This window comes from Oreochromis niloticus, linkage group LG7 (genome assembly GCF_001858045.2).
Source record: "Oreochromis niloticus isolate F11D_XX linkage group LG7, O_niloticus_UMD_NMBU, whole genome shotgun sequence".
Lineage (NCBI taxonomy): Eukaryota > Metazoa > Chordata > Actinopteri > Cichliformes > Cichlidae > Oreochromis > Oreochromis niloticus.
The window spans coordinates 56,696,253-56,720,230 of record NC_031972.2 but is presented as its reverse complement, the minus strand read 5'-3'; the positions used below and the strand labels follow the sequence as shown (position 1 = coordinate 56,720,230).

General features: G+C 40.6%; 2 protein-coding genes across 3 annotated transcripts; one reads left to right on the top strand and one right to left on the bottom strand.

The window, feature by feature from the left end:
* Positions 1–1,736: 1,736 nt before the first annotated feature.
* On the top strand, positions 1,737–11,715 carry ric8b (RIC8 guanine nucleotide exchange factor B). Of its 2 annotated transcripts, none has more exons than XM_003440527.5 (10): positions 1,737–2,043; positions 2,446–2,493; positions 2,577–3,206; positions 4,776–4,870; positions 7,202–7,352; positions 7,623–7,718; positions 7,801–7,945; positions 8,085–8,229; positions 8,544–8,663; positions 10,409–11,715. In XM_003440527.5, exons 1-10 carry the CDS (start codon positions 1,960–1,962, stop codon positions 10,515–10,517), a joined length of 1,623 nt encoding a protein of 540 aa, XP_003440575.1. In that variant the 5' UTR covers positions 1,737–1,959; the 3' UTR covers positions 10,518–11,715. The 2 variants fall into 2 exon arrangements, with proteins under 2 accessions (XP_003440575.1, XP_005470976.1); XM_005470919.4 differs by having other exon boundaries at positions 7,620–7,718.
* Positions 10,925–23,035, bottom strand: si:dkey-103i16.6 (SIRT1 domain-containing protein). Its single transcript, XM_005470918.4, has 8 exons — positions 22,750–23,035; positions 16,349–16,571; positions 14,963–15,181; positions 14,544–14,776; positions 13,289–13,389; positions 13,042–13,203; positions 12,737–12,949; positions 10,925–12,616 (listed from the first exon to the last, which is right to left on the bottom strand). The coding sequence occupies exons 2-8, from the start codon at positions 16,561–16,563 to the stop codon at positions 12,428–12,430; spliced, it is 1,332 nt and encodes a 443-aa protein (XP_005470975.1). The 5' UTR covers positions 16,564–16,571; positions 22,750–23,035; the 3' UTR covers positions 10,925–12,427.
* Positions 23,036–23,978: the final 943 nt, after the last annotated feature.

Sequence of the window (23,978 nt, the reverse complement as noted above, 5' to 3'; positions counted from 1 at the left end):
TCCAGTTTGTATTTATTAGGGCGTAGATCCTCTGTGTTATATCTGATTCCCAACAAGAAACTTTGAATAAAGAAAACTTCTTTAAAGACACAAAACCCCCCGCCAAACATAAATATATAAATATATATATATATATATCATCAATTTAATCAGGTGACCTGAGTGTCAATATCAATATCCGCTGGAGATTTCAGACGGAGATCTGTGATCCTATCAGCTGTGAGAAATGTGCTGCCACAGGAGGTTTCATCTTTGATATCACCAAAGCACCACTTACACAGTTATTATAGGAACCACATCCCTCTTTGTTTTTAGAAATACATGAAAATTAGTTCCTCGTATAAACCACATCAGACTTCTTATGCAGTCCAACAGTTTGTGTGAAACTCAATCGGGAATACTGTTTTATAATTAGAAAAAAACTGCTAATGATGAGAGAAAACATTGAGTCTATGGAGCCGATGCTGGAGACAAAGCATGCTTTAAACTGAGGTGCACAGTCTCAAAGCAACACAGACTACACATAATAATAATGAAACATAAGTTTAAAAAGTAAACAAACACAGTTGCCAGCCACTTTACTGAGTACACCTGTTCAACTGCTTGTTAAATGCCTTGTTGTTGGTGTCAGAAGTGCTGGTCAGAGTATTTCGGAAACAGATTATCTGCTGCTCTTGGGTTTGGAGAAATCGGTCCAAAAGTTTGAAAATAACGATCAGGAGTTCTCTGGGTGAAAATGTCTTGATTGCACCAGAGGTCAGACTGCTTCAAGTTAAATGAAAGCAACAGTAACTCAAATAAACACTTTTTTAAATCAAGGTATTCAGAAGAGCACCAATGAGGGGCGACATCAGCAGAAGACCACCACTGATGCCACTCCTGTAAGCTACAAACAGGAAACTGAGACTACAGTTGACATAGGCTCACTAAATTTGGATGATAGAGGACTGAGGAAACTGTTGGCTCATTTGACGAGTCTTGATTTCTGCAGCAAAATTTGGATGGTAGCATCAGACTCTGGTGTATTCAACATGAAAGCATGGATCTACCCTGCCTTGGATCAGTGTTTCGGGTAGCTGGCGATTTAATGGTGTAAGGCACACTTTACACCCTTTAGTGCCAACTGAGCATCATATGTTGGTATCGTCACTTATCCGTTATGACCACAGTCTACCTATTGATGTTACAGTTCGACCTAAAATTAAAATAAAATAACTGAGATGACTTTGTGAATTTTGAAAAAAAATAAAATAAATAAAAATAAATTAGTTGATTACAACCCTCCCGATGAGGCACTGATGAACATGTTTCACTGATGAACAGTGAAACCAATAAAATTAATCTAAAACAGGAAAAACTACTCTGGAAACTAAAATTAAATGAAATTAATAATATCAAAACCTGAAAGTGACCAAAATGAGAACGACGTATTCCTCGTTATTATTTCGATGAGAGAAAACATGACTTGAACATAAAATGTTAGAGACACAGTCCGGTTTTATGGGCGCTTATTGGTCAGCAAACTGATATTTTCCCAGATCCGGCACACTTTGATTCATTAAAATGTATTTTCCCATATTCCAAATGAATTTAAGAATTTCACGTTTTGTTTTGTTTTTTTTTAGTTTTTCCAGTTTTTGTAAATGTTTATTAAAGTTATTATGTACCTGTACTTGGATTCATTCATTCTACACGTCTTTGTTTATACGCAGAATATACGTCATGTATCCTGTCAGATAAACTGCGGCTCTTCCTATGACACATTTTGCCATCATCGGACTGTTTACTGGAATATGTGAGTGGATAAAGTGGGAGCAGGTCCCTGCTGCAGCTGATGGAGGCAGTCAGGGGAGTTTCCCTGTTGACAGTAGCAGCCCTGAAACAAGTTAGCCTGTCATCCAGCTAGCTGTAGCTGCACATCACTCACCGGTAACTCTCCGAGCTTTTCAGATAGCCCCCATGGATCTGAATAATATTTTATCTCAGCTTGAAACTGCCAGCGAAGAGGACATCGAGAAGCTCTTGCAGCAGTATAATGTAGAGGTGAGTCGCGCGTTTGCTCGTTTTTCTTCAACCAAAACAAACGCCCGTGCTAACGTTAGCTAGCCACCTAGCCAGACAGCTAGCTCTGGGTGAAATGAACATGTTTCTGGGCTGCTGAGCGAAAATGTTTGGCTCTGTCAAATGAAACCTGGTGTCGCATTATTAGAGAAACAGCACACACACATTGAGCGAAGCAAAAGTATGCGATATGGCCTCATTTACAGCGCCAAGAGTAGAGCTAATATGCTAATCATGCCTGCTAATCATGCATGAGAAAACTTTGCATGTTTCTCTGGGGTTTCCAACATTAAATCCGATTCATAGTTTCTAATATGTGATAGTGCACGCTTGACACGAGTCGATCTTGTTTGCTGTCGACACTGAGCGTCCTTTATGTTGCAGAACACCCAAACCTTCACTTTTGACCCAAAGGAGGAAACCCTGCGGAGTGTGAGTACCATCTAGCCCAGCAGCTTCTTATTACATGAAATGTGTGATAGTGACTGTGTGTTTGTCTCTGTGCGTCCTTGCAGAAGCTGTGCCACAGTGTGCTCACAGTCCTTGGGAGACAGGTGCAGCCCAGCTGTCAGAAGACATGCCTGGAGACCCTCCGCATCCTGTCCAGAGATAAGCGTGTCCTGGCTCCTGTAGCCACCAAGGAAGGCATGCTGACCCTGGCAGGGATGGCAAGGCTGCAGGCTGGAGAGGAACAGGATGCTGACCAGAAAAGCTCTCAGGAACAGACACTGTCAGAGGAGAACAAGAGGGTGGTGGTGGAGGCCCTAAAGTGCCTTTGCAACGTTGTATATAACAGCCCTGCGGCTCAGCAGGTCTGTGTGGATGTGCAGCTGGTTCGTGGTCTGTGTGCCAGCCTGGCCACGGCCCGTACGTGGCCCCACGAGGTGGGCCTGTTCACACTGCGCCTTCTCTTCCTGCTGTCTGCCCTCCAACCTGCCGTCAGGGGGCTTTTGAGGAGAGAGTGGCATGCTGTTAGACTGCTGACAGAGGTGCTGGAGCACACGCTGGATGTGCGCTGGGTTGGTCCGTATGAAGCTGCCCGTCCAGATCCGCAAGCCATGCCCATGCCTGCAGAGAATAACGAGCGAGCGATGGAAGCACTCAAAGCTATGTTCAACCTCACACTGTCTGAAACTGGTGGTGAGGTGAGTATGCGGTGGTTTTACAAAACAATGTTACAGTAAAGGCTCGCTCGGTGCTAATCGTTTGTGACTAATTGCACTACAGTCTAATCTAAACTACAAAGATCATATGTGCTGTTCCCAAGAGCAGCCAAATTGCATCTGACATGAACTGCTGGTTCTCAGGAAGTCGCTCTGCCCCTCAGTAATTTATCGTGAGAGTGTAACCACATTAACTCAGCCTGAGTAAAAAAAAAAAAATCAGTAAGAATGCCTTTTATGCAAAGCTGGTAGCTTTGCATGATTCTCAGATCAGAATAATCCTTATTTATCTCAGGTGCAGCTCTTCGACAGAGAATGTGTTCGTTCACTGTGTGAAACAAGCTGCCCTCTCTTATGCCTGATTTAGACCTTTGCAGGAAATCTACAGCATAACTTAAGAAGTAACTGGAAACCCCTTTTAACCCAGTGCTGTTGGCCAGTTCAGCCCAGTCGATTCCTCCTGTGCATTCCCAGCTTCTTTTTTCCACAGTTCTTGACATTATCAGTGAGAGAATAACAATCATCAACTCGGTATAAACAATAATAATCATAGTGTAAATCTAAAGACTCATGAGTGTCAGCAGATTCCTGTAAGGAGAAACAGGCCACTCAGTATGAACTTGACTTGAAAAAAGGTTGCTAATTAGTACACATGCTTTTCATTCATGATGTACTTATTGTATGATCATTTTTGAATCTGATTCACTGTCAAACTTGATCATCTTGTCTGCGAAAGCATTTCAAAGGAGAAACACGACTTCAAAGGCAGCACCTGAGGCAGTGTAAGTCCTGCTGACGCTACGTTTAGTTTTAAGATTCCTGTTTGGCCCTGCTCTCCTCTTAGAAATCCCAGCTTGCTCTTCCTCAGGCTCACCACAGGCTCTCCGCTCCTGTCATTATTAGACCAGTAACTCCTCCTCGCTTACTCCTGAGTTCTCAGGTTACATTTTTGTTGTTAAACTAGTTTTTTTACTTTCAGCCTAGATACTTTAAGCTCTGCGCCGAGCTGAGAATCACCTCATTCTCATGTTCAACGTATCATGAGCAAAAGTACCAACACGGCAATATCTTACTTATTTTTTAATGTATTGGTGTCAATATTGATATTTATATTTAGGTACTTTTATCCGGCCTCCCTAATTTGTCACTTAATTAATTAGTGACGCCAATAAAAGTTGATTTAAAAAAATAAAGAAGAAACTTGCAGGAGGGAAATGGTAGACGGTGCTGATAGGAGGGAGAAACAAATGAAAATGACCCACATAGTGACCCCTTCATGCCTTTTTATTTTATTCCTACTCAGTTACACAATGACAGCATATCTTGATAGTTATAGCAGTAGCTACTTTGATGTTAGAATAGAAATAGAATAGCCAGTTTATTCCCTGCCACTGATGGGTACTTGCAAGGATGATTGATTAACTGAAGGTTTTAGCCTTTGCTTCCAGCGTCATGCCTTTGTAGCTTAGGTATTTTTACCGTACTGCTTTGCTGTGCGTAAACAAAACCCCTGGTTGGACTCGGTGTTTTTGTGTGTGCTTGGCTCGACAGGAAGACGATCACCAGCTCCGGCTCATTGCTGCCATCCTGCGTCATCTCCTGATGCTGAAGACTGAGACCGAGGAGAAAACGGAGGAAGCACACAGGTGGGAATCTGTTCCTCGCTGATCTTCGTATGTTAATAATTTATTGTAGCAGACTGCACCTTCGTATTTGATTTAAACCAATATACATGTTTGGACCTCTTAAACACGAACAGTCTCAGTCCCTTTGTGTATCCGTGTCCTGTAGCTTTCATGTGTTTATAAGTGTTATAGCCTCAGACATGACTTGAAAGTGATTTACATAGAAAAGCAGACTGCATCGCCGTGTCTGTGTAGGAAAATCACCTTGTGAGATTTGCTTGTGTTGATAGTAAAGTGCTGTGTAGTTGTATTTTATATTATCTATGAGCTTTTTTTCTGTCATTGTGCGACAGCAGTGTTTTCTCATGGTAATTTCACGCAAGAATGCCAAGAATGTGTGGTCTTAGCCTGAAATTTAAACAGTGTCATGTAAAAGTGAGTGATGATCCTCTTGACCTATCAGATTGGTGGCTGAATCAGTCGTGGGAGCTTGACCCATTGACCGACCCAGCTGTAATTTGAATGCAGTGTAACACAGAGCTAATCTGAATAGAAAAGGGGAGCACGAAGGAGAGAGGTTTTTTTTTTTGTTTTGTTTTTTTAGTTTTAAGCCAAGCTGGCAGGCATTTTAAAGTTTGTTAGTCGGATGATCATCAGACTAACAAATAAATATTTTCAACTGTAGAGTGTTGTGGTGCTACGCATTTATGACTGACGGACTTCTGGTATCAGACTCAGTTCTTCCTACATCTGTGCTCTCTGTCTTTTTAAACTGACCATCTCAAGGATCACCTTATTTCCAGAACAACTCTTATTATTTTTTTTCTTTTATTCCTACTTTTATCTCTTTGGGTACCAGTAATTGTAAGTATTGCTAACTTGAGAAAAATAAAGTATTTTAGATGATCTCTGGTGAATCTGCAGTTTAGGAGGTATAGATGTTAAAATGCAAACCTACCACTGACATGACAGAGACATGATTTGTCATATTTTTATGCCATGTGCTCTTTTTGAGCTCCTAGTGATTTTTATCTCCCTCTGGAGATTTTAACTTGTTCAGCAAACCTGTTAACCGCTATATATATTTATTAGTATTTAAAAAGCATTAATAACAACATTAAAATGCAAAGAAAACAGATGCGTATCAAAAAACAAACAAGAAATTTCCCTTTGTCTGTCGAAAATTCATAAAGAATTGCTGTTCCTCTTGGGAATAGATCAGATTTTAGTGAAACTCGCATACAAAGATCACCAAATGATGTTTCAACCAAATCATCATTTTTGCGGTTCCATTTTACCAGCATAACCTTTGTAGAGACGACTTACAATCTCAGTTTACTCCACTTCAATTCAACTTCATTTATATTGTACCAAATCACAACAGCTGCTCTATATTGTGAGGTAAAGATGCTACAATAGTAGTGAGAATACCCCAGCAATCAGATGACAGCCTACATGCAATCACTTGGCGACAGTAGGAAGAAAAAAAAAAACCCCTCCCTTTTAACAGGAAGAAACCTTTGGCAGAACCAGGCTCAGGGAGGGGCGGGGCCATCTGCTGTGACCGGTTGGGTGTAAGGGGACGAAGAGAGGACAATAAGCAGACTGTGGAAGAGAGCGAGATATAATGGCTAACGATTAAATGCAGAGTGGTGTATAAACAGTGTAAAGAGGTGTGAAAAGAACAAATGCACCATGGGAAGCTTCTGGCTGCCTAGGTCTATTCCCGTTTAACTAGGGGAGGGTTCATATTTATCTGAACCAGCCCTCACTAGAAGCTTTGTCAAAAAGGAAATGTTTAAGGCTAATCTGAAAGTCGTGACATAAGATTCACACGTTTAAGAAGAAAGAACTTCAGGAAGTACCAAATGATAGGAAAGCTTGAACTATTGCATTGCTATACATTTCACTTATATCTTATTAGATTCTGAGGATTTCATTGGTGGGGATTAGGACAGAAGGGGTCCTGTGGGTTAACAGTGCCATGACATGCGGGTGCACTCACATATTTTCATGGTTTCTGCTGAGCATGTCATCTTAATGCTCCCGAACTCTCACACATTCATTTGGTAGTGAACTACATTGACCTGTCCCAGATGTGACTGTTTGCGAGTGTCCTTGACTCTCTCATTGGCTTTTTATTCTCATGATGTTATTTAATACAGCCAATGAGTGAGAAGAAAACGTGTCACTTTCTTTCTGCGCTTTGCACCTGTGAATTGTGGTAAATCCTGAGCAAAACCTGGTATGTCTTTCAAAAGTGTTTTAACCTTTTTGTATTTCGATTTTATTCTCCAAATACCCTAAAACATCTGGATAATTAAAAAATATAATCTTTTTTACTGTTTGCAGCCATGCCGTGAACCTGCTGAACAACCTGCCTGTGTCCTATCTGGATGTTTTAATTGACGTGCCCGTCCAGGGAGGGCAGGAGAAATATGGCGGAAAAAACATGGACGCGATCGAGGTGTTGCTGGACTTCATGGAGAAAAGAATCGACAAGGTAAAATTCAACTTCACGTCACGATGACGCGAGAATAACGGTTTAGCATCTGTAAATGTGTTCAAACTCCATCTGGATGTTGTTGTTTTTATTTATGATTAGAAGGAGAAGAAAGCCTGAATAAAGGTCATGTCCCTCAGGTTCTCCTCTGTTATTCAGTGTCTCCGTCATCTTATTTCTATTAGCTGCGTGCTTGTGTGTTAATGATATCTATCCAGCCCCTGAGTTTGTGGAGACAGTGAAGTTTTTGTGGTTTGTCACTCCAAGCAGGGGTCCAATTACAAAGAGGGTTTGACTCCAGTACTCAGCCTTTTGACTGAAGGATCCAGACACCACAGGGAGATCCGCAGATATATCAAAGCTCAGGTAAAGTTTGTGGACTCAGCTTTAGAGGTCTGTTAAAATTGAAATATTGATGCACTATTAAGCCTTGTATCTTTTTTTTAAGGTACTTCCCCCACTGAAAGATGTGAAGAGCAGGCCAGAGATTGGCACCACCATCAGAAACAAGCTGGTTCGCCTCATGACACATGTGGACATGGGCGTGAAGCAGACAGCTGCAGAGTTTCTGTTCGTCCTCTGCAAAGAAAGCGGTGAGTGATTTTAAAATGGAGAAGAAGGGGAGGAAAAATATGTGGTCTTTTCGGTTCAGTGCAGTTTATGGGAATAATTACCTTAACACATCAGCATTTATGTGTAGCAGTGCCCCCTTTTAGTAAATGTGTCTTGCAGTGGACAACCTGTTGAAGTACACGGGGTACGGAAACGCAGCAGGACTTCTTGCGGCTCGAGGACTTCTTGGAGGAGGGAGAGGAGAGACTCAGTACTCCGACGATGAGGACTCGGACACAGAAGAATACAAATCTGCCAAACCTTTGTAAGTCCTCCACATTGGGATTACAATAAGGTGTCACATGTTTAACTGTTGTGTGTACTTTGATCATTTGTGCACACCGATTCAAAAACTACTTCTCTAGTAGCTGATGCTGATCATCTCTCTCTCTCTCTCTCTCTCTCTCTCTCTCTCTCTCTCTCTCTCTCTCTCTCTCTGTTTTAAAAAAAAAATTATTTCCTTTTATTTTCAGGGGACAAACCACAGTAATTTAATCCCAGATATAACAAATAGCTGCCATTAGTTGAATTCATTTTGCAGCTATACATTCAGGATTCTCATCTTTTTTTTTTTTTCAGCATCAACCCCATCACTGGTCACGTCGAGGAGCCGATGCCGAACCCCGTCGAAGAGATGACCGAGGAGCAGAAGGAGTATGAAGCCGAGAAGCTGGCCAACATGTTCGACAAGTTGTCAAGGTAGCAAACTAGAAAACTAGCTAACTAGTAGTGAGGCATGCTTCGAAATCTAAAATGTGCTGTTTACGACACTTAGAAAAGTACCAGAGGATTTTCAGTTGCAAGATTTTTGGACTGAAAACAGCTGTGTGTGTTCTGTCCGGTGAGACTGTGAAAGAAAGACTTTACCGCAGTTTCTGATGGACTGAAAAAGGTTTAGAGGTCATTTCATGCTCTGCCACGAAGCTCAAATATATAAAGCAATCTGCTGTCTGGGAATTTGCTTTTTCATATTTTAGATTAGCTTCGATGCATGAATGTGGTTAAAAAAAATCTGTGTAAAATGAAAAATTCAGTATGATAGATGCCTCAGAAGTCTTTTACCACGCCTGCTCAAAATATAAATACAGGGTTTCCCGAGCAAAGGGTCGTGCTGTGTTTGTGTTGACCTTTCCTCAGCGAGCGCAGAGGCCAACGTTAGTTTGCACAGCGCCTGCACAAAAGTAACAGTGAGCCCGCTCCCTGCCAACCGAGTCATCGTTGGAAGAATCTCTTGCCTTTTAGATGTAGCTTCAATTAGGACTGGACTTTGTGCACGCCGCGTCATTCAGCCGGTGTAAAAGGGGGAGCTGCCGCCACGACGCACCAGCGGCATCATTACCTCCACTCCTTAATTATCACCTAATTGGCTCACACAGTCGACTTGTCGTTTCCCCGTTCCTTTATTCGGGTTTTTAATAACACACGTCCTGACTTTATTCTTCTTTTGATTTGACAAGCAAGCCGCTGGTCAGACAAGGAGTGGACTGAGACAGAGGCACAGCTAGACAAAGCTATTCGGGTGGAACGTGGATGAAGAGACACAGGTGGATAAATGCGCAGGCATAAGAAAGCCGTCCTCGCCATTGTTGAGCCAAAAGAGGGCGTTGAGCTGTAATGAGGCACGTGCACCCAGAAGAGGAAGATTCCTTTCCGAGGCCGCATCCCCTTTCTTATCTTCCTCTGCAATGAAGGAGAGGTGCTCCCTCGATGCTGACTCTAAGGAGATCGGTCAGATCCTTGCAAGAATGTGCCCCTCTAACTGTTTAACTGGTGCTCCAATTAGCACATACTCTGCACCCCCCACCCCCACCCCACCCCTTACACCTGCCAGACCCCCCCCCCAGCCCTCTGTCACTCCCGAGGAGGAAGAAAGACATTTTTCCCCCCTCTCTAATTGGAAGAAATGATGGCACATGTTTTTGTTTGTTTTGTCACGCTGGTCTGTATTGTACATGAGCCAGCGATACCGGGTCACGAGATGCCGGTTCCCTTTAAAGAACTTTAACCTTTAAACTTTAAGAATTAAATGACATTTAATTCTAGGAATCAGAAGGAATTACATGGCCATTTGTGTTTGAGTCTGTCAAATCTTTTAACCGATAATTCTCTGATAAATCATCTTGGAGGGAGTGGTGACACACGGTGCAGGTATAATTGGATTAGGGTGAAGGGGCAGCCGTGGCTTTGAGGAGATTAGGCTGAGTACTGATCCTGTAATTAAACTGCCACTGCAGAGGAGGGGAGGGAGGATGGCCAGACAGGGGCGAGTGTCCATGAAAGGAGGGGAGGGAGTTGCTGAGTGAGGGTCCTTGAGTTGTGTGTGCAGAACGTGCAGACGCATACAACTGAAAAGCCTTTTTTTTTTTTTTTTTTTAAAGGCTTTCCTTTAGCATCGTTCTCCATCCAGCACGTCATATCTGATATCTACTTCTTTGTGTCCGCAGGCAGCACGTAATTCGACCGATGGGTGTCAAACTTGACGGGACATTGGCGCCTTTGGAAGAAACTCTCTGCAGTCCACCTGAGGAAAACTCGGACTCAGACTCGGACTAGTGCCGCTGAATGTCTCAGCCACGTTTTCCAGACTAAGCCCGATGGGCCCCACCCCCAACAAATCTCGAGCTGTGATCCATGAAGGTGGGTTCTGTAGCTGGGCTTGAATTTGGGCCTCCATCCTGAATGAGCTGCTGCTGAGTGTAGAGCTGTGTCCAAAAACTTCAGGTGCTGGATGGGAAAGTCCCATTTATCACCTCGGGGGCTGTAACTGGGACAAGTGGTAGTGATTAACAGAAAGCTGAACAAATGGTGATGGTGAAAAATAAAATATTTATGTGTAAGTTTATATCAGGCTTTTTTTGCGCCTTGCAGGGCAATCACCTCCTTTTTGGTTTTTCTTACTGATATTGACTGACGGCCACTTAAATGCAAATAAAGTGTTATTTTGCAATCATGGACTGGACTCTTAGCAAAATCTTAGCGTCTTTTCTTTCAAATAGGACAGGCAGTTGCTGTACTAAATGAAATCAAACCAGTCCTGAAGTAGGACGCAGCTAAACATTTCACAGCAGGCTCCAGAGGTCGTCTCTTGCTGAAGAGTCGTCGTGCGTGGCAGGAAGACTGCCGAGAAGGAGTTCACGGTTACTGCTGCATCGTTTGCTTTAGTGCTCCCCGAGGGGGAAGAATATACTTTCTGCTGAATTTTGCTTCTTGCTGGAAACACTGTTTTGTTTAAAGTGTAGTTTTGGGTGTGAATAAACATTCCTTCACTTCTTTTTTAAGAATATATACATATAAAAAATATATGACTAGAAAGTGCACAATTTTAACACGAATCATAGTAAACACTGTTAGTGGTAAAGCTGCTGGTACTGCTGGAGCACATGACTGATGTGTGTTTGTGGACGGTTTAAACCTGCAGCTCGCTTTGTAATCAGTTTTTACCAAGGACAAGAAACAAATGTTAGTGGTAGTTCACTTTTTTCCTGTCTGGTACTCAATTGATGACGTTATGGAGATAAGAAAACAAGTTTCATTAAATTTAAGAGTTGAGGCAATGCTGCATTCTCCACAGGTGGATGGTGGTTTTTGCCTGTTTGGGCTCTTGACAAAGAGATGTGTGAACTACGATAATTGTTTTCTAATCCCTGTTCCTTTTGTCATCTGCATGATGTTAAATCAAAAAAGAAGAAACCTATGAAAATGTTGTTTATTTGACACTAAATGTGTGACTTTATATAAACAAAGTAATATATTTTCTGTGTCTTGGTATAATTTAATTTTATGCAGATCTCACATGCTTGGTCTGTTATTGATACACATAATTTAACTGCTTGTTACATCACTTAAATCAGTTTCTCTCATTAATGAAATTTGTGCAAGTTCACTTTACTCTTTTCGATTTGCCAAAGTTGGTTATCATTTGATGGGTTTCTCCTCTCATTTCTGTATTTTTCCCTCCTATCGCTGTAGATTTGTTTTGTGCTCAGCTGTAAACAGAATTATTCCACCACATTCAAGTTTTCTGCTCACGTTTTTCCAAGTGGAAAGCATTTATGAAATAGCATCACATCATTTCCACAAGACTTAATAAACTGAAGAATAAATGTGTCTTTTTTGGACACACAAAAAGTGCAAATTACACAATACTTTTATTAAATACGCTCTCAAACACAGTGTTATACTGATTATAAAACATTAACACATTACACTGACTTAAAACACCTTAAAATTAATGTTTTAGATACAAGGCTCAAATGTCTACTAGTGTTCTTGATGGATGCTGTTTGAACTTGATTAACCTTTCGATGTGTTCATATAACCGTGATACAAACATCACATACTGGCTCTTAGATGAAGAGGTTAGACTCAAAATAATCTGATTAGAGGTTACAGTTAACAGAACAGTCTGCCACGTGAACTATGGATAGTGGAAACTGCTCAAAATCCTTCAAGTGTCGTAATATTTAGTTGCTTAGGGTGGACGATGCAGAGCTCTTGCTGTCCGTCTCAGAATCTGTCTCCTCGCCGCCGCTGCCAGCTGCTCTCTGAGCTCCTGGTATGGACCTGGATGTCTCCGTCCTGCCTTGAGGCTCTGCTGTTGCTCTGATCGGACATGTCTGTGATGGCGGACTGCTTACCAACGGTGGGATGGTCTGCAGAAAGGAAATGAAAACCACTGAGTGCCATAGGACGGTGTAACAATCATTCTGCAGTTTTTTTTTTTCCCTTTTAACTGAGACATGTATGACCCATGAGAGCTTTTTAGAACCCACCAGTGTTTCCTGGTTCCTCATCAGCTCTTCGATCTCATTGTTCCAGCTGAGCATTTCGGCAAACCTCCGCACAGTATCCTCCAGGTTTCCTAGCTCCATGTGGTCCCCTCGCCGCAGCGGGACCTTCTCAAAGGGACCCACAGCATGTCGGTTCAGGAGGAGACGTGGCACAGCCGAGCGCACCGTGTTCACCAAGCTGGCAAATGGCTCAATCTGAAACATTTTAGTTAACATTTAATGGAATCTGACTTTACACAAACACAACCTGTTTTTACTATGATATCATATTAAATTTTAATGTTTACCTGCAAAGACGTGCCCATAATGATGAGCAGGTCAGCTTTTGGGAAGTCTTTAGTGTGCAGGAAATACTTCTGAGGAAGGTCCTCTCCAAAAAACACAACATCCGGTTTGACCGTTGCGGCACAAAATGTGCATATGGGGACGTTGTCATTCATTATTGCACGCTGTTAGACAAAAAACACGCAGGAAAGATATTAATGTGGCATCAAGCGCATGGGATTCATCTATCATATAAAGAGGCATACGAACCTTGGCCTCCTCAGCAGGGTAAGGAGTGTAGCACAGGTGACACGAAGCAGTGGCAAAACTTCCATGAGCTTCTACGAGTTTTTCATCAGGGATGCCACACACTGAAGGTTTTCAAATATGATCACATTAGGAGCGAAACAGGAACATTAATGCAAACAATCTGAGTTTGTCCTATTTGACTTTTCTTTTATTAAAGTTAGACAATAGTGAGGGGAAAAAAAAAAAATCTTACTCTAGCTCTCTCGAGACAAATCTTAACATCAGGCGTGCTGACTGAAATCCTTTACATAACTCCACATAGTGAGGGTTTATAATTATTGTTAATTAATTGTATTTTTTGTGGGTTTTAGGAGGATATCTAAAAGCTGTTTTGTAAGCACAGTGTTGCAGTTTGCCCAGATGTCTCTGTGGATGTCTGCTTCTAAAAAAACAAAACTATAACATTGATTTTAACTGCTAAATATACTTTTAGGCCAAGGAATTCAATAATGGCAACAAAAATTAGCTTGAACCGACTATGACACAGTTTAAGACAGGAGAACAGGCAGCCAGCTTTGGGTCCTGCAGAGCAGCTGTCACCACGACCTTTGTTTGAATATGAACTCTCAAGATGTGCTGCTTTAGAGCAGTGCAGCTACAGAAAATATGATATTGCAGTTGAGGGTTGTCTTAATAGTGATAAGCTGCTTGTAAAGAGGAAGCCATGGCGTTTCTTCGATCACTTATCCAAAATCATCCACAGAGCACAGATAACATCACTTGCTGTGAGGTAGAACTTGTCTGTACGGGGAAACCTGTTTTTCCTGCACTGGATTCCTTGGCCTTGAAAAAGTAGATTTAGCTAAACTCAAAAATTTGTTTAGCAGCAGCATTTTGTAAAACCTGAGATAGCCGCTACATTGACAAATCCCCCCCAAAAGGCAAATTAAATTACACATCTTCTCTGACTAATGCACTGAAGAACTCACAGATAGCAAAGTACACTGAAAAATGAAAGCTGCCAAACAGCAGCGGACAGGGAGCCCCTTCAAAGACACCTTATTCTTAAATTGTCAAACAACAACCCTTTAAACCCATCCCTGCTGGCAGATGCTTCATTAAAAAAAAAGGCAGCTAAATCTTCCAATCCTGTAGCTGGGTTTTTCAAAAAGCCACATTAATGGAAATGAGGCATCTCGAGCTTAAGTCAATCCACAAACCACTGGGCAGCTTCAAAACAACACTGATGCTGTAGCCCAACTGTTTTCTCACTCACATTTCTCCAGTCCGTCGATGTTCTGGGTGTACAATCGGAGCAGGAGGCCTTTGTGATGAAGCATGCGGATGAAGTAGTGTATGTAGTTTGGACGATGGCTGCCAGGATACAGAGCCTTAGCCAAGGAGAAGAACGGCTGCGGGTCATTGGAGAAGTAGTCGATGTTGAAAATGGCTTCTGGGTACGGGATGTTATACTTCTCCAAGTTTGCGTAAAGACCTGTTCCTGGAGTCCTGAAAAATTGGTACATTGGTACATTCTGAAACACTCATTTTTAATATCCGTGTGATTTTCTGTGGTTCAAGTATTTCAGATAAAAGTGAGCCAGTGGTGGATTTCTTCTTATGGACAAGAAGGGTGAGCTGCTAAACAGCTTTCACAGTGAAAATCTGCAGATTGGTGAGGTTTTAGACACCAACCTAAAGTCTGGGATCCCACTGGCTGTGCTGATTCCTGCTCCGGCCACCACCACTATGTTCTTACAGCGGCCGAGCTTCACCAGCCGAGCCACAGATGCCAGGCCTCCCCGGGATGATGACTTAACAGCGGGCGAAGATGGAGCAGCCTGATCAGATCTTGGTGCAGAGGGCTGAGGTGCCGGCACAGAATCACTGCTGGCTTTGGGAACCTTTCCTTTACTGGAGAAAAAGACAGTTTTTGCTTTACTTTGCAGCTTTTATTATTTCTTTTAAACAGTCTCATGTCACATGGACCACACCAACATCACTTTAGACAGTTATCAGTCATGCCATACTGCCAAGGAGGTGTAATCTGCCCCAAATTCATTATGATTCCGCTCATTGTTGCAGAAAGGACTCTCTTCCTCACTGCGACTCCTAAACTCCTCATGAAGTCCATGTGTCATGTTTGTGTCATAAAACAGCGCTGAACTTCAGTAAACATTTTCTGTATGTGATGCAAACACTGGCTGTTAATCTTTCACCTGGTGGCTCAAAGAATAGAGCAGTATGTTGTAGTAATGCAGTGACTTCACAGCTAGTGAATGGTTGTCCTACATCCTGCATGTTCTACTCAAAGACCACAGTCACCTCAACCAAAGGGAATCTCAAACAGATCTGTGATCTTCAGCACAAATCCAGCATTCATCAATATTTTATTACAATTATAGCTGTCTGAGAAGGCCAGCATGCCTCAGAATGTAAACACACACAAAATATTCATAATTTCATCTCTGTCATGTTTCCCAAATGTTAACCAACAGTAAAATCCACAGAATCAAACAAAAATGACTTAAACTGAGTGTAAAGAAACCAAGAATCAAGTTAATTTGGCTGAAGCATACCTTTAAAAATAATAATTAGAACATAGGCAACCATTTCCCTGCTAGACAAAAATACTTGATATAAACACTACTGTACATAATGATGATGATCATGCCTCAGTTTTAAAGCATATTAAAGCCACACTGCTGCAACACTTGCACTCCAATTTCTTGGCCAAATCATTATGTTTTTAAAACTTGATTATTTTTATTTTGTGCACATAGCATAGTGACATTTCTATGTATATATTTGTGAATGAGGGCCATTGTCTTGATGTTTCCTGATGTTCCTGTGGAAAAATGGCTTGAGAGAGCCAAAAGTTCTTCAAGACGCTGAACATTTTCCTATTAATTAACACATTGCTGTACTGGACTTTTGTGTGATGTTAACTGAAGTAAAACTTTTCTTGGAATTATTTTAAAAGCATCTCTTAAAGTGTTTTTATTGGTAGAGTATGGTTTGGGGTTTTTTTTAGTCCTCCTCTGCTTTTCTTTATATAGGATCACTGTTACATGTCCTTACCCTGTAAATAAAGCATCCTGTCCACTCACACTCATCTGACTGAGGTTCTGAGCCAATGCCGAATCCGTTTGCTTCCGCCTTTGTTTTCCATACAGGCTCGGCCCGGAGTCCGGGGGCTCTATGTGGTTGGTGTGCCTGGCCTGAGAGCTGCGGGTTATCCTGGTGACTGAAGCTTGGGAGGTCTTTTTATCCCAGCTGGACCTGGACCTGTTCATTCCAACACCTGTTGGGGAAAACAACACACAAATTAAACTTCAGTGACTGCTCATGAGCTGTAATTCAAATTTCTTTCCTCTGTCTTCTCGTATGACATTGTCTGTGTGCTGATAGCACAATTTACTTTTTTTTAAGAGGCAAATCATAAGCTTGGTTTTTTGTTTTTTTTCAATGCACATTTGCCTTTCAATTCACTTCTTTTCCTGCTAATTAGTTATGAATGTGTATTCTGTGGTTTTCTCCTCCCATATTTAAAAAGCTGTTACACTCAAATCATCGGGGCATCCTTTTCTCTTCAGTTCCTCTACACACCGAGAAGCTGAAATGTTTTAAAACTGTCAGCTCTTGAACAAAAGGTAATGACTGCAATATATTTACCCCCCCAGCAGCTATGCTAATACAGCCCACAGCTGTGGCAGCTTTACTGTTCAGTCAAAGCAGAGTGAGGAGCTGCGAGGTGGGGGGTGAGCGCTAAAAAGAGGGGGAGCAGAGGTGAAAGAGAAGCGTAGGTTGACTGTGTGTCAACAAACCCAGCTGGGAGAGAAAAGAGGATGCCCCCTAACAGCCCCCACAAATGGGCAGACAGGGGTGAGGGGTGGGTGGGGGTGTTCAGAGATAAATGATACAGAGGCAGGATTCAATAAAAGGTAGCAGAGGAGAAGAAGAGGACAGAGAAGGGAGGAGGGGGCTTCTCCTCCAAGCTATTCTAGGCCTTCAAAGAACTTCCACGAGGAATGACCACAGAGAGGTTGTGAACAAGAAAACAAAAGACGTACAACCCATAAAACAAGTCCATTTCAGAAAGCAATGGGAGCAACAGGGAGATACGATGCACCCTCCTCCAGAAGCTCTTTATCACCCTCCAGAGGTGAGACGAGAAGAGGCACCTCTGCAGGACACTACTTTGCTAAAGCTACTTTAACATTTGAACGCTTGAAGCAAAAAAATAATAATTTATTTTAAAAAATACAACTTTTTTTCCTCTTAAAATAATGCATTAGTGATAAAATGTTCACATTCATCAACCTGCTTTATATTTTAGACACATTCTTTCCCTCCATAAAAGACTGAAGCTCCCACATTACCTAAAGAACTATTAAAAACAGCAGGAGGCCGAGGGTCTTGGCTTTGTCTGGCAGCCTCTCAAAAAGACACTGCTGAGTACAGGCAATATATCACCAGCCCAATTATTAAGATCTCACACAGACAGTGTTGTGTTGCAGCACTCAACTCATCAACATGATATTAACTCTTGTAGTGGAATCACATCTGGAGATGCTGCACAAACTGCTATAGTAAACCTTAGGTTAAGCGAATGACTCGGACCTCTAAACTTCAGAAACAGCTCTGGCACAAAAGGTCCACAAAGTCATTTTTTATGACCTCAAACTGACTTTGACTTAAATGTTGATTTTAATTTTAATTTTCCCTCAATCTAGAGAAAAGTCTAAATGTTCCACAGATGCTGTTATCACTCTTTAATGACAAATAAATCCCTGAATAAGTGACAAAAGGCTTAAAAAGGATTTGAGTGCTCCCCCCTTCTCTTTGCTTGGCCTTTCACTCTGCTTGTTCTCGCAGCTCTCCCTAGTCGAAAATCTGAGCCTAGAGAGTCCCACTACCAGACCACCAGGACTCTAGCTGCTCATATGAGGGTTACAGTCATCTAATTAGGGATGGGGACACCGCACTGATCACCACGAAACCCCCCCCTAAAAGAAAGTTAGGCTGATTGATAATCCTTTTAACATATAAGAGACTGAGAGCAAAGGCCAAATGCCAACCAAGAAGTTTGTATAAAGGGAACAAAGGCAACAGCATCCCCATGACATTTACTGATCAGTAGGTTCTACCTAAATACTGTGTTAAAAAGGAACACAAATAGAGATAAATCAAAGGAATAGTAGAGTAATTTATATTCAAAAATAAAAAACAGCAAACATTTCCATAAGGAACAGGATTAAGAGTGTTAGTTTGTAATATGTCTTTGTTTCGACTTCACAGTGCAATAATGTTAAAGCTGCTTAGGTATGTTTTTATGATTACATCATCGTAATGGTGCTGCAGTTTATCCATTTTCTGCAAGTGGTGCGGCTGAAACTCGAAAGAAAGGCTCAGCTGTCTCTTTGATTAAATTTGGGTATGTTTAATGAGGGGCTTCCCCCTGCAGCCCCGGCATTTAACCCTCCACTTGCAGCAGAGTTGACAACTGCCAACTCTGAACTCTGCTCCCTCCCCATGCAGGCACAGCAGCCTGGTCTCCATGGAAACCACTTCATTACTTAATTGGAGAGGCAGCAGCTATATGTCCTCCCACCCCACCTGCTCACTAATGACATATCACTCTATGTAGCATCTTTGTTGGACTCTCAATTGACACAAAGCAGCAAGTCCTAATTTGTGCTGCTATATTGTTTGCGTGTAGAGAGGAAGGTGGGCGGTGAAGAGCTAAATTTGCCCAGCAGGTCGATGGCTGAATAATGACTCTTGCCTTGCTGCTCCTCTGAAGATGCACTCGCCTTAAATTAAGAACCAATGAGCTATCAATACAAGCTGATAGCTTGTACTGAACAACCTACATTCTCTTTAAAGTCACCGCATCACTTTTAAAATTCGAATGCCGTTATTTTCACACTGAGAATAGTGAAGCTTAGTAATAAGAAACACTTTCTAATTCATCTAATTTTAATTCTAGGTTATTGTGATTCAATATGAGAAAAATAATCATTTTAATAATTTCAAATATGTACAAAAACGTTTGATAAGCAAAGTGTGGTCATGTTGTTCCGAAATACCAAAATGGGTTATTATGAAAACAGTTTGTTTTGTTTACTATTATTTTACTTTGTTTTCCTAGCAACTATAAACTTCATAAACTAATGTCAATGAGGACTTTAGAAAATTAAATATAACCAACTTTTGCCAACATTAAAAAAGCCAATAATCAGTATTAGTAAAACATATTCTTCAGGACATGCATCAGAGTTTGGTTACCAAGAACTACTGCGCAAAATTTATTAGCAACCTCTCAATTTACTTCTAAGGAGCCAGAGTTTCTTGTAAAAGTGTAAAAGTGGACTAGAGCAGGTGTTTCCCAGCTTTCTGAAGGTCAGAGGAACCAATTTTAAATTGTATTTTTGTAACTTTGTTAGCTGCACCGTCAAAAAAACGCATCAACAAAAGAAATGTTTCAATTTTTCTAGGTGAATCTATGAAAATGCCAAAGACAAAATATTTTTGCACCAACAGGGTGATTCACAAACAGCTATTAGTGGAAAACTTGGTGGTGTTGTTTGCAGAAGCATAGTGTGCAGTGTGTCCTTTAAAAAAATTAAATTGAGGAAACCGGATAAGTGAAGGACCAGAGAAGTGGTGGCTAGAATAAACATGATCTACAGCAGATAAACTGCATCTGAAAGTTGTGTCTTTAAGAAATAGGGAAAAAGAACAACCCAGCAAAGACTTTACACAGAACCTGAGAGATGCACGTCTCTCACCTAGTTAATCCATCTACTGTTCACTGAAGTCTCACCAGAAATATTCTCAGAGATGGCTGTCTAGAATCTATTCTTAAGGAAGGGAAACAGGGAGAAAATGTTGAGGTAGCCAAAGAACTGCACTGAAAATCAGTGGCAACAGGTCTTACGGCATGATTAATGCAAATTTGAAATTTCTGATTAAAATTGTCGTCAATATGTATGAAGAAACTCAAGAGAGAGGTACAACTGTGTGTCTACAGCCATCTGTAAAACATGGTGGAGGCTCTGTTAGTGCTGTGTTACACACAGTGAGGGTACACTGTCACCTGCTGGCACTTCTCAAACATTACACATAACATTTTGGTAAACAACAAACTAACCACAAACTAGGACTGTGCAAGCACGAAACTTCTATCTCAGTTACAATTTTGGCTTCAGTTGATTATTAAAAACAAGACAATGCAAAAACAGTGACCAAAATAACCAAGATTCTTGCCATAATAGAGAAGCCCAACCACAAAAATGAATGAAGAAACCGTGGTTAGACCTCCAAGTAAAGGCAGACACATATGGCACCAACAATATAGGGATAGTTTCATCTACACTGTTTTAAGTGCATTGTATTGACTAAAAACCTCCACCTGTATTCTACAAGCTACATCAGTACAAACAGAACAGCAGTGGGCTGGTTAGGATCTGCTTTGGTTTTATACATTTAAACAATTTTAGAGTGCAGACTAACATCTGTATCAAGTGCAAACATTATTGGGTCTAGACAAAGTCAACAAATTATATTGCAATAACAATATTTCAAAACAAAACAAAACATTATTTTAGCTAGATCAATAAGGTCATTTTTCAGCTCTGCAACAATGCAATGACCGTCCAGAGGTCACCCTGCCTCTCACTCTATGACAGCTGGGGCTGGCTCTAGCTTCCCCACAGTCCTGAACTGGAAAACGAAAGAAAATGGTTTTAACGTTCTGTTATAAACTGCAACCAAATCAATTTCATATCTACACTAAATGTCACAATCTAAATCTAAGATCTTGTTTTTGTTCCACATGACTTTTGTTCTATAATCAACGTTGAGAATTGTAGGGTATATTCTAGTTTCAGTAGCCAAACAACCTAATGTGCATGATTAAGAGCAACAGAAACAAGCACTGGTATCCTGAATGTTTGATGTTTTTGGGTTGTTGTTGTTTATTTTTTATTATTCATGGAGAAAAACAAAAAAATAAAGCACTTTGGGTAAACATTCAAGGGTCATATGAGCATGTGTGTTGCCACATGCAGGTCTCACTTTAACCTACATTTAGATATACATGAATCCGTTCTGTGTCAAAATAATTTCTAACAGTCACATTTTAACACTGGGAATGTAACTCATGGCTATGAAAACACTGATGTTTATGTGTTTTATAGAGTAGTTTAGAGAGCCAAATATTTGTAAGTGTTAAAATGACTATATTAGATATTTACTTTTGAAACACAGGAAATGGGGGTACAAGATGAGCCTGGTGTCAAAATTATATGATCCTTGAAAACTGACCCAAAAATGTGTTTTTAAAGTTTTATCAGAAAAAAAGATAAATTCCAATCCAAATTTATTTATAAAATATATTTAAAATAACAAAGCTGACCAAAGTGTTGCACACGAAACAGATAGCAATAAAGAAAGACTTATCAATAATTAACACAAAAATGCAAGAGACAATACATCAGCTTAAATATCTAAGCTTTCACGCAGAGTTGAAAGTCAAAGAATAAACATGAATTTGAAGGCATACTAAATGTGTACGGTGGGAGGCAGTTCAACTTGAGGGTGGGGGACAACTTATTCCACAAATTAGGAACTATAGCTGAGAAAGCTTGACTTCCCCTCAGTTTTCTTAAGCCTAGTATTTGTAGCTGGTTAGCAGATCTTAGGGCCCTTGAAGGCACATAAGGTGTTAAGAGATAAGCAAGATATGGTGGATTCAACCCATTAATAGACTTAAAAATAAAAAAAATCTTAAAATCAATCCTAAAATGCAGAGGAAGCTCCTGAAGAGAGGCCAGATCAGAGGAATATGTTCTATCTTGTGTTTTCTGTTAAGAAGGTGAACAGCAGCATTTTGAACCAACTGAATGTTTGAAAGGGAGGCCTAATTTACACCAACAACAGTTGAGCTGTAATAAAAGCACATATAATATCCACGGTACCAATTCTTATTTCTGTTTCTCTGTTCAGGTGTTAATTTGCTTTTTCTGGACCAACCCCGATGTAATTTGAATGCTTGTAGCTCAGAAAATCTTCACACTGTAACTGAAATGATGGGGGAAACATGTTAGTGTGAAACTTTCCACATTTTGGAAGCAGACATCTAGATAGGCCTACCACTTTCTCAGAGAGGAAAACCGGCCCTTTCTTCGACTTAGCACTTAGTGCAAACTACGTCAGGTCACACTGAAAATGTGGGGTTTTAATTCACTAGAAAGGCCCATGGACTCGTTTCATGAAACTATATGTGGGTCCATTTAGTAGAAAAAAAAAAAAAAGAAGCTCTCCCTAAAATCAATTTGAGGTCATTTCGCTTCATTCTGCAGGAAACCATGGGAATTGATATTAAAAGATGGAAGTGCAGTGGCAACACTAACAATAATGCCACTGATAGGTTATATGAGGGCTTTTATTCCATTTGCAGTATTGTCATTAGCTACCTGTGTCTTTCCAGACGGCAGAGGTTCTGAATGATGAGCAGACGACGACGACACACTGCAGACTTTTGTTGAGCCACTCGTGATGTTTTACATCCAAAAAATAAATGAAAACTTTCGAGCTTCCCGTAAAATGTTAAAGTGTAGCCCTCCAGCTGCAGCAGCCAAACAAACAGCTGTTTAAACTGTATTAAGGGTGTCTCCTTCTTCTCAAAGCCATACTGTGAGGTTGCAGGCAGCCTGAACGGGAAGTTTTTACAGTGCGAGCTGTCACTCTGCTGCCGTTTCCGGGTACTAAATTACTCTGTACAAATACAGGCGGGAAACTGAACAGGGGTCACGTGACACCACGTTTCCGGCAAAGTCATATTCAAATTAATAATAGGCCTAAAAGTCAGCCCAGCGATACATTTTGGAGGTTAAAATGGGTGTTTGTAATCCTTTTGGAGGCTGTAGCTTGTTTTGCTGATATCATGCAGAGAGATGTTTCCTTTATTTAGCCTGTGCTCAGAAACATGTGACAAGACCATTAAGAACACATGCAAAAAACTTGGCCCTGACAATATTATAATAGTTAAAAAGAATAAAAACAAAAAGTAGAAATTACTTTAAAAAATTGACCAAATTAAATATGTTGTAATATAAAAACTAAGGGGAAATGAGTAAACCTGGTCTGGAAACTACTACATATGTGTGTATATATATATATATATATATATATATATATATATATATATATATATATACATATATATACATATATATATATATATATATACATATATATATATATATATATATATGTATATATATATATATAATTGTAGTTTTATAGTTTAGTTTTTACAAGCGGCTTGACACTACTCTGAGAGGTAAAAATGTGGTTTTTCTTTAGCTTTTTGAGGCATTTATTGACTCATGTGACCAAATTTTTGGAGGGACAAATCTCCATTAACGAAGTATGATGAAGTAATGAAGTATGTTCATTTATGAACATGCATGAAGTTTGCATATACTCATCATGGACATGAATGTCATGGTAATCACTGTATTGTCATGGGTATCATGATTGACTACAACTAGTAGTTTCTCTTCGCCAGCATAGAAAGGCTGTGTTTGACAGCACTAATTGGATTGATCAATACGCAGAGAAATGGAAAAGTCCACGGAACTCAGTGAAGATCTAAGAAGGAGAATTATAGACAAGCTGGGAAAGTCTCTTGGAGCCATTT

Excerpts from the sequence above, each read along its gene's own strand:
- si:dkey-103i16.6 (XM_005470918.4), bottom strand. The coding sequence starts at position 16,563 with ATGAACAGGTCCAGGTCCAGCTGGGATAAAAAGACCTCCCAAGCTTCA. Across the intron at positions 13,204-13,288 it reads ACCCTGCTGAGGAGGCCAAG|CGTGCAATAATGAATGACAA; the intron begins GTTCGTATGCCT and ends TTTGTCTAACAG. Across the intron at positions 12,617-12,736 it reads TGAGGAACCAGGAAACACTG|ACCATCCCACCGTTGGTAAG; the intron begins GTGGGTTCTAAA and ends TCCTTTCTGCAG.
- ric8b (XM_005470919.4), top strand. The coding sequence starts at position 1,960 with ATGGATCTGAATAATATTTTATCTCAGCTTGAAACTGCCAGCGAAGAG. Across the intron at positions 2,044-2,445 it reads TGCAGCAGTATAATGTAGAG|AACACCCAAACCTTCACTTT; the intron begins GTGAGTCGCGCG and ends TTTATGTTGCAG. Across the intron at positions 7,353-7,619 it reads TGGAGAAAAGAATCGACAAG|CAGGGGTCCAATTACAAAGA; the intron begins GTAAAATTCAAC and ends TGTCACTCCAAG.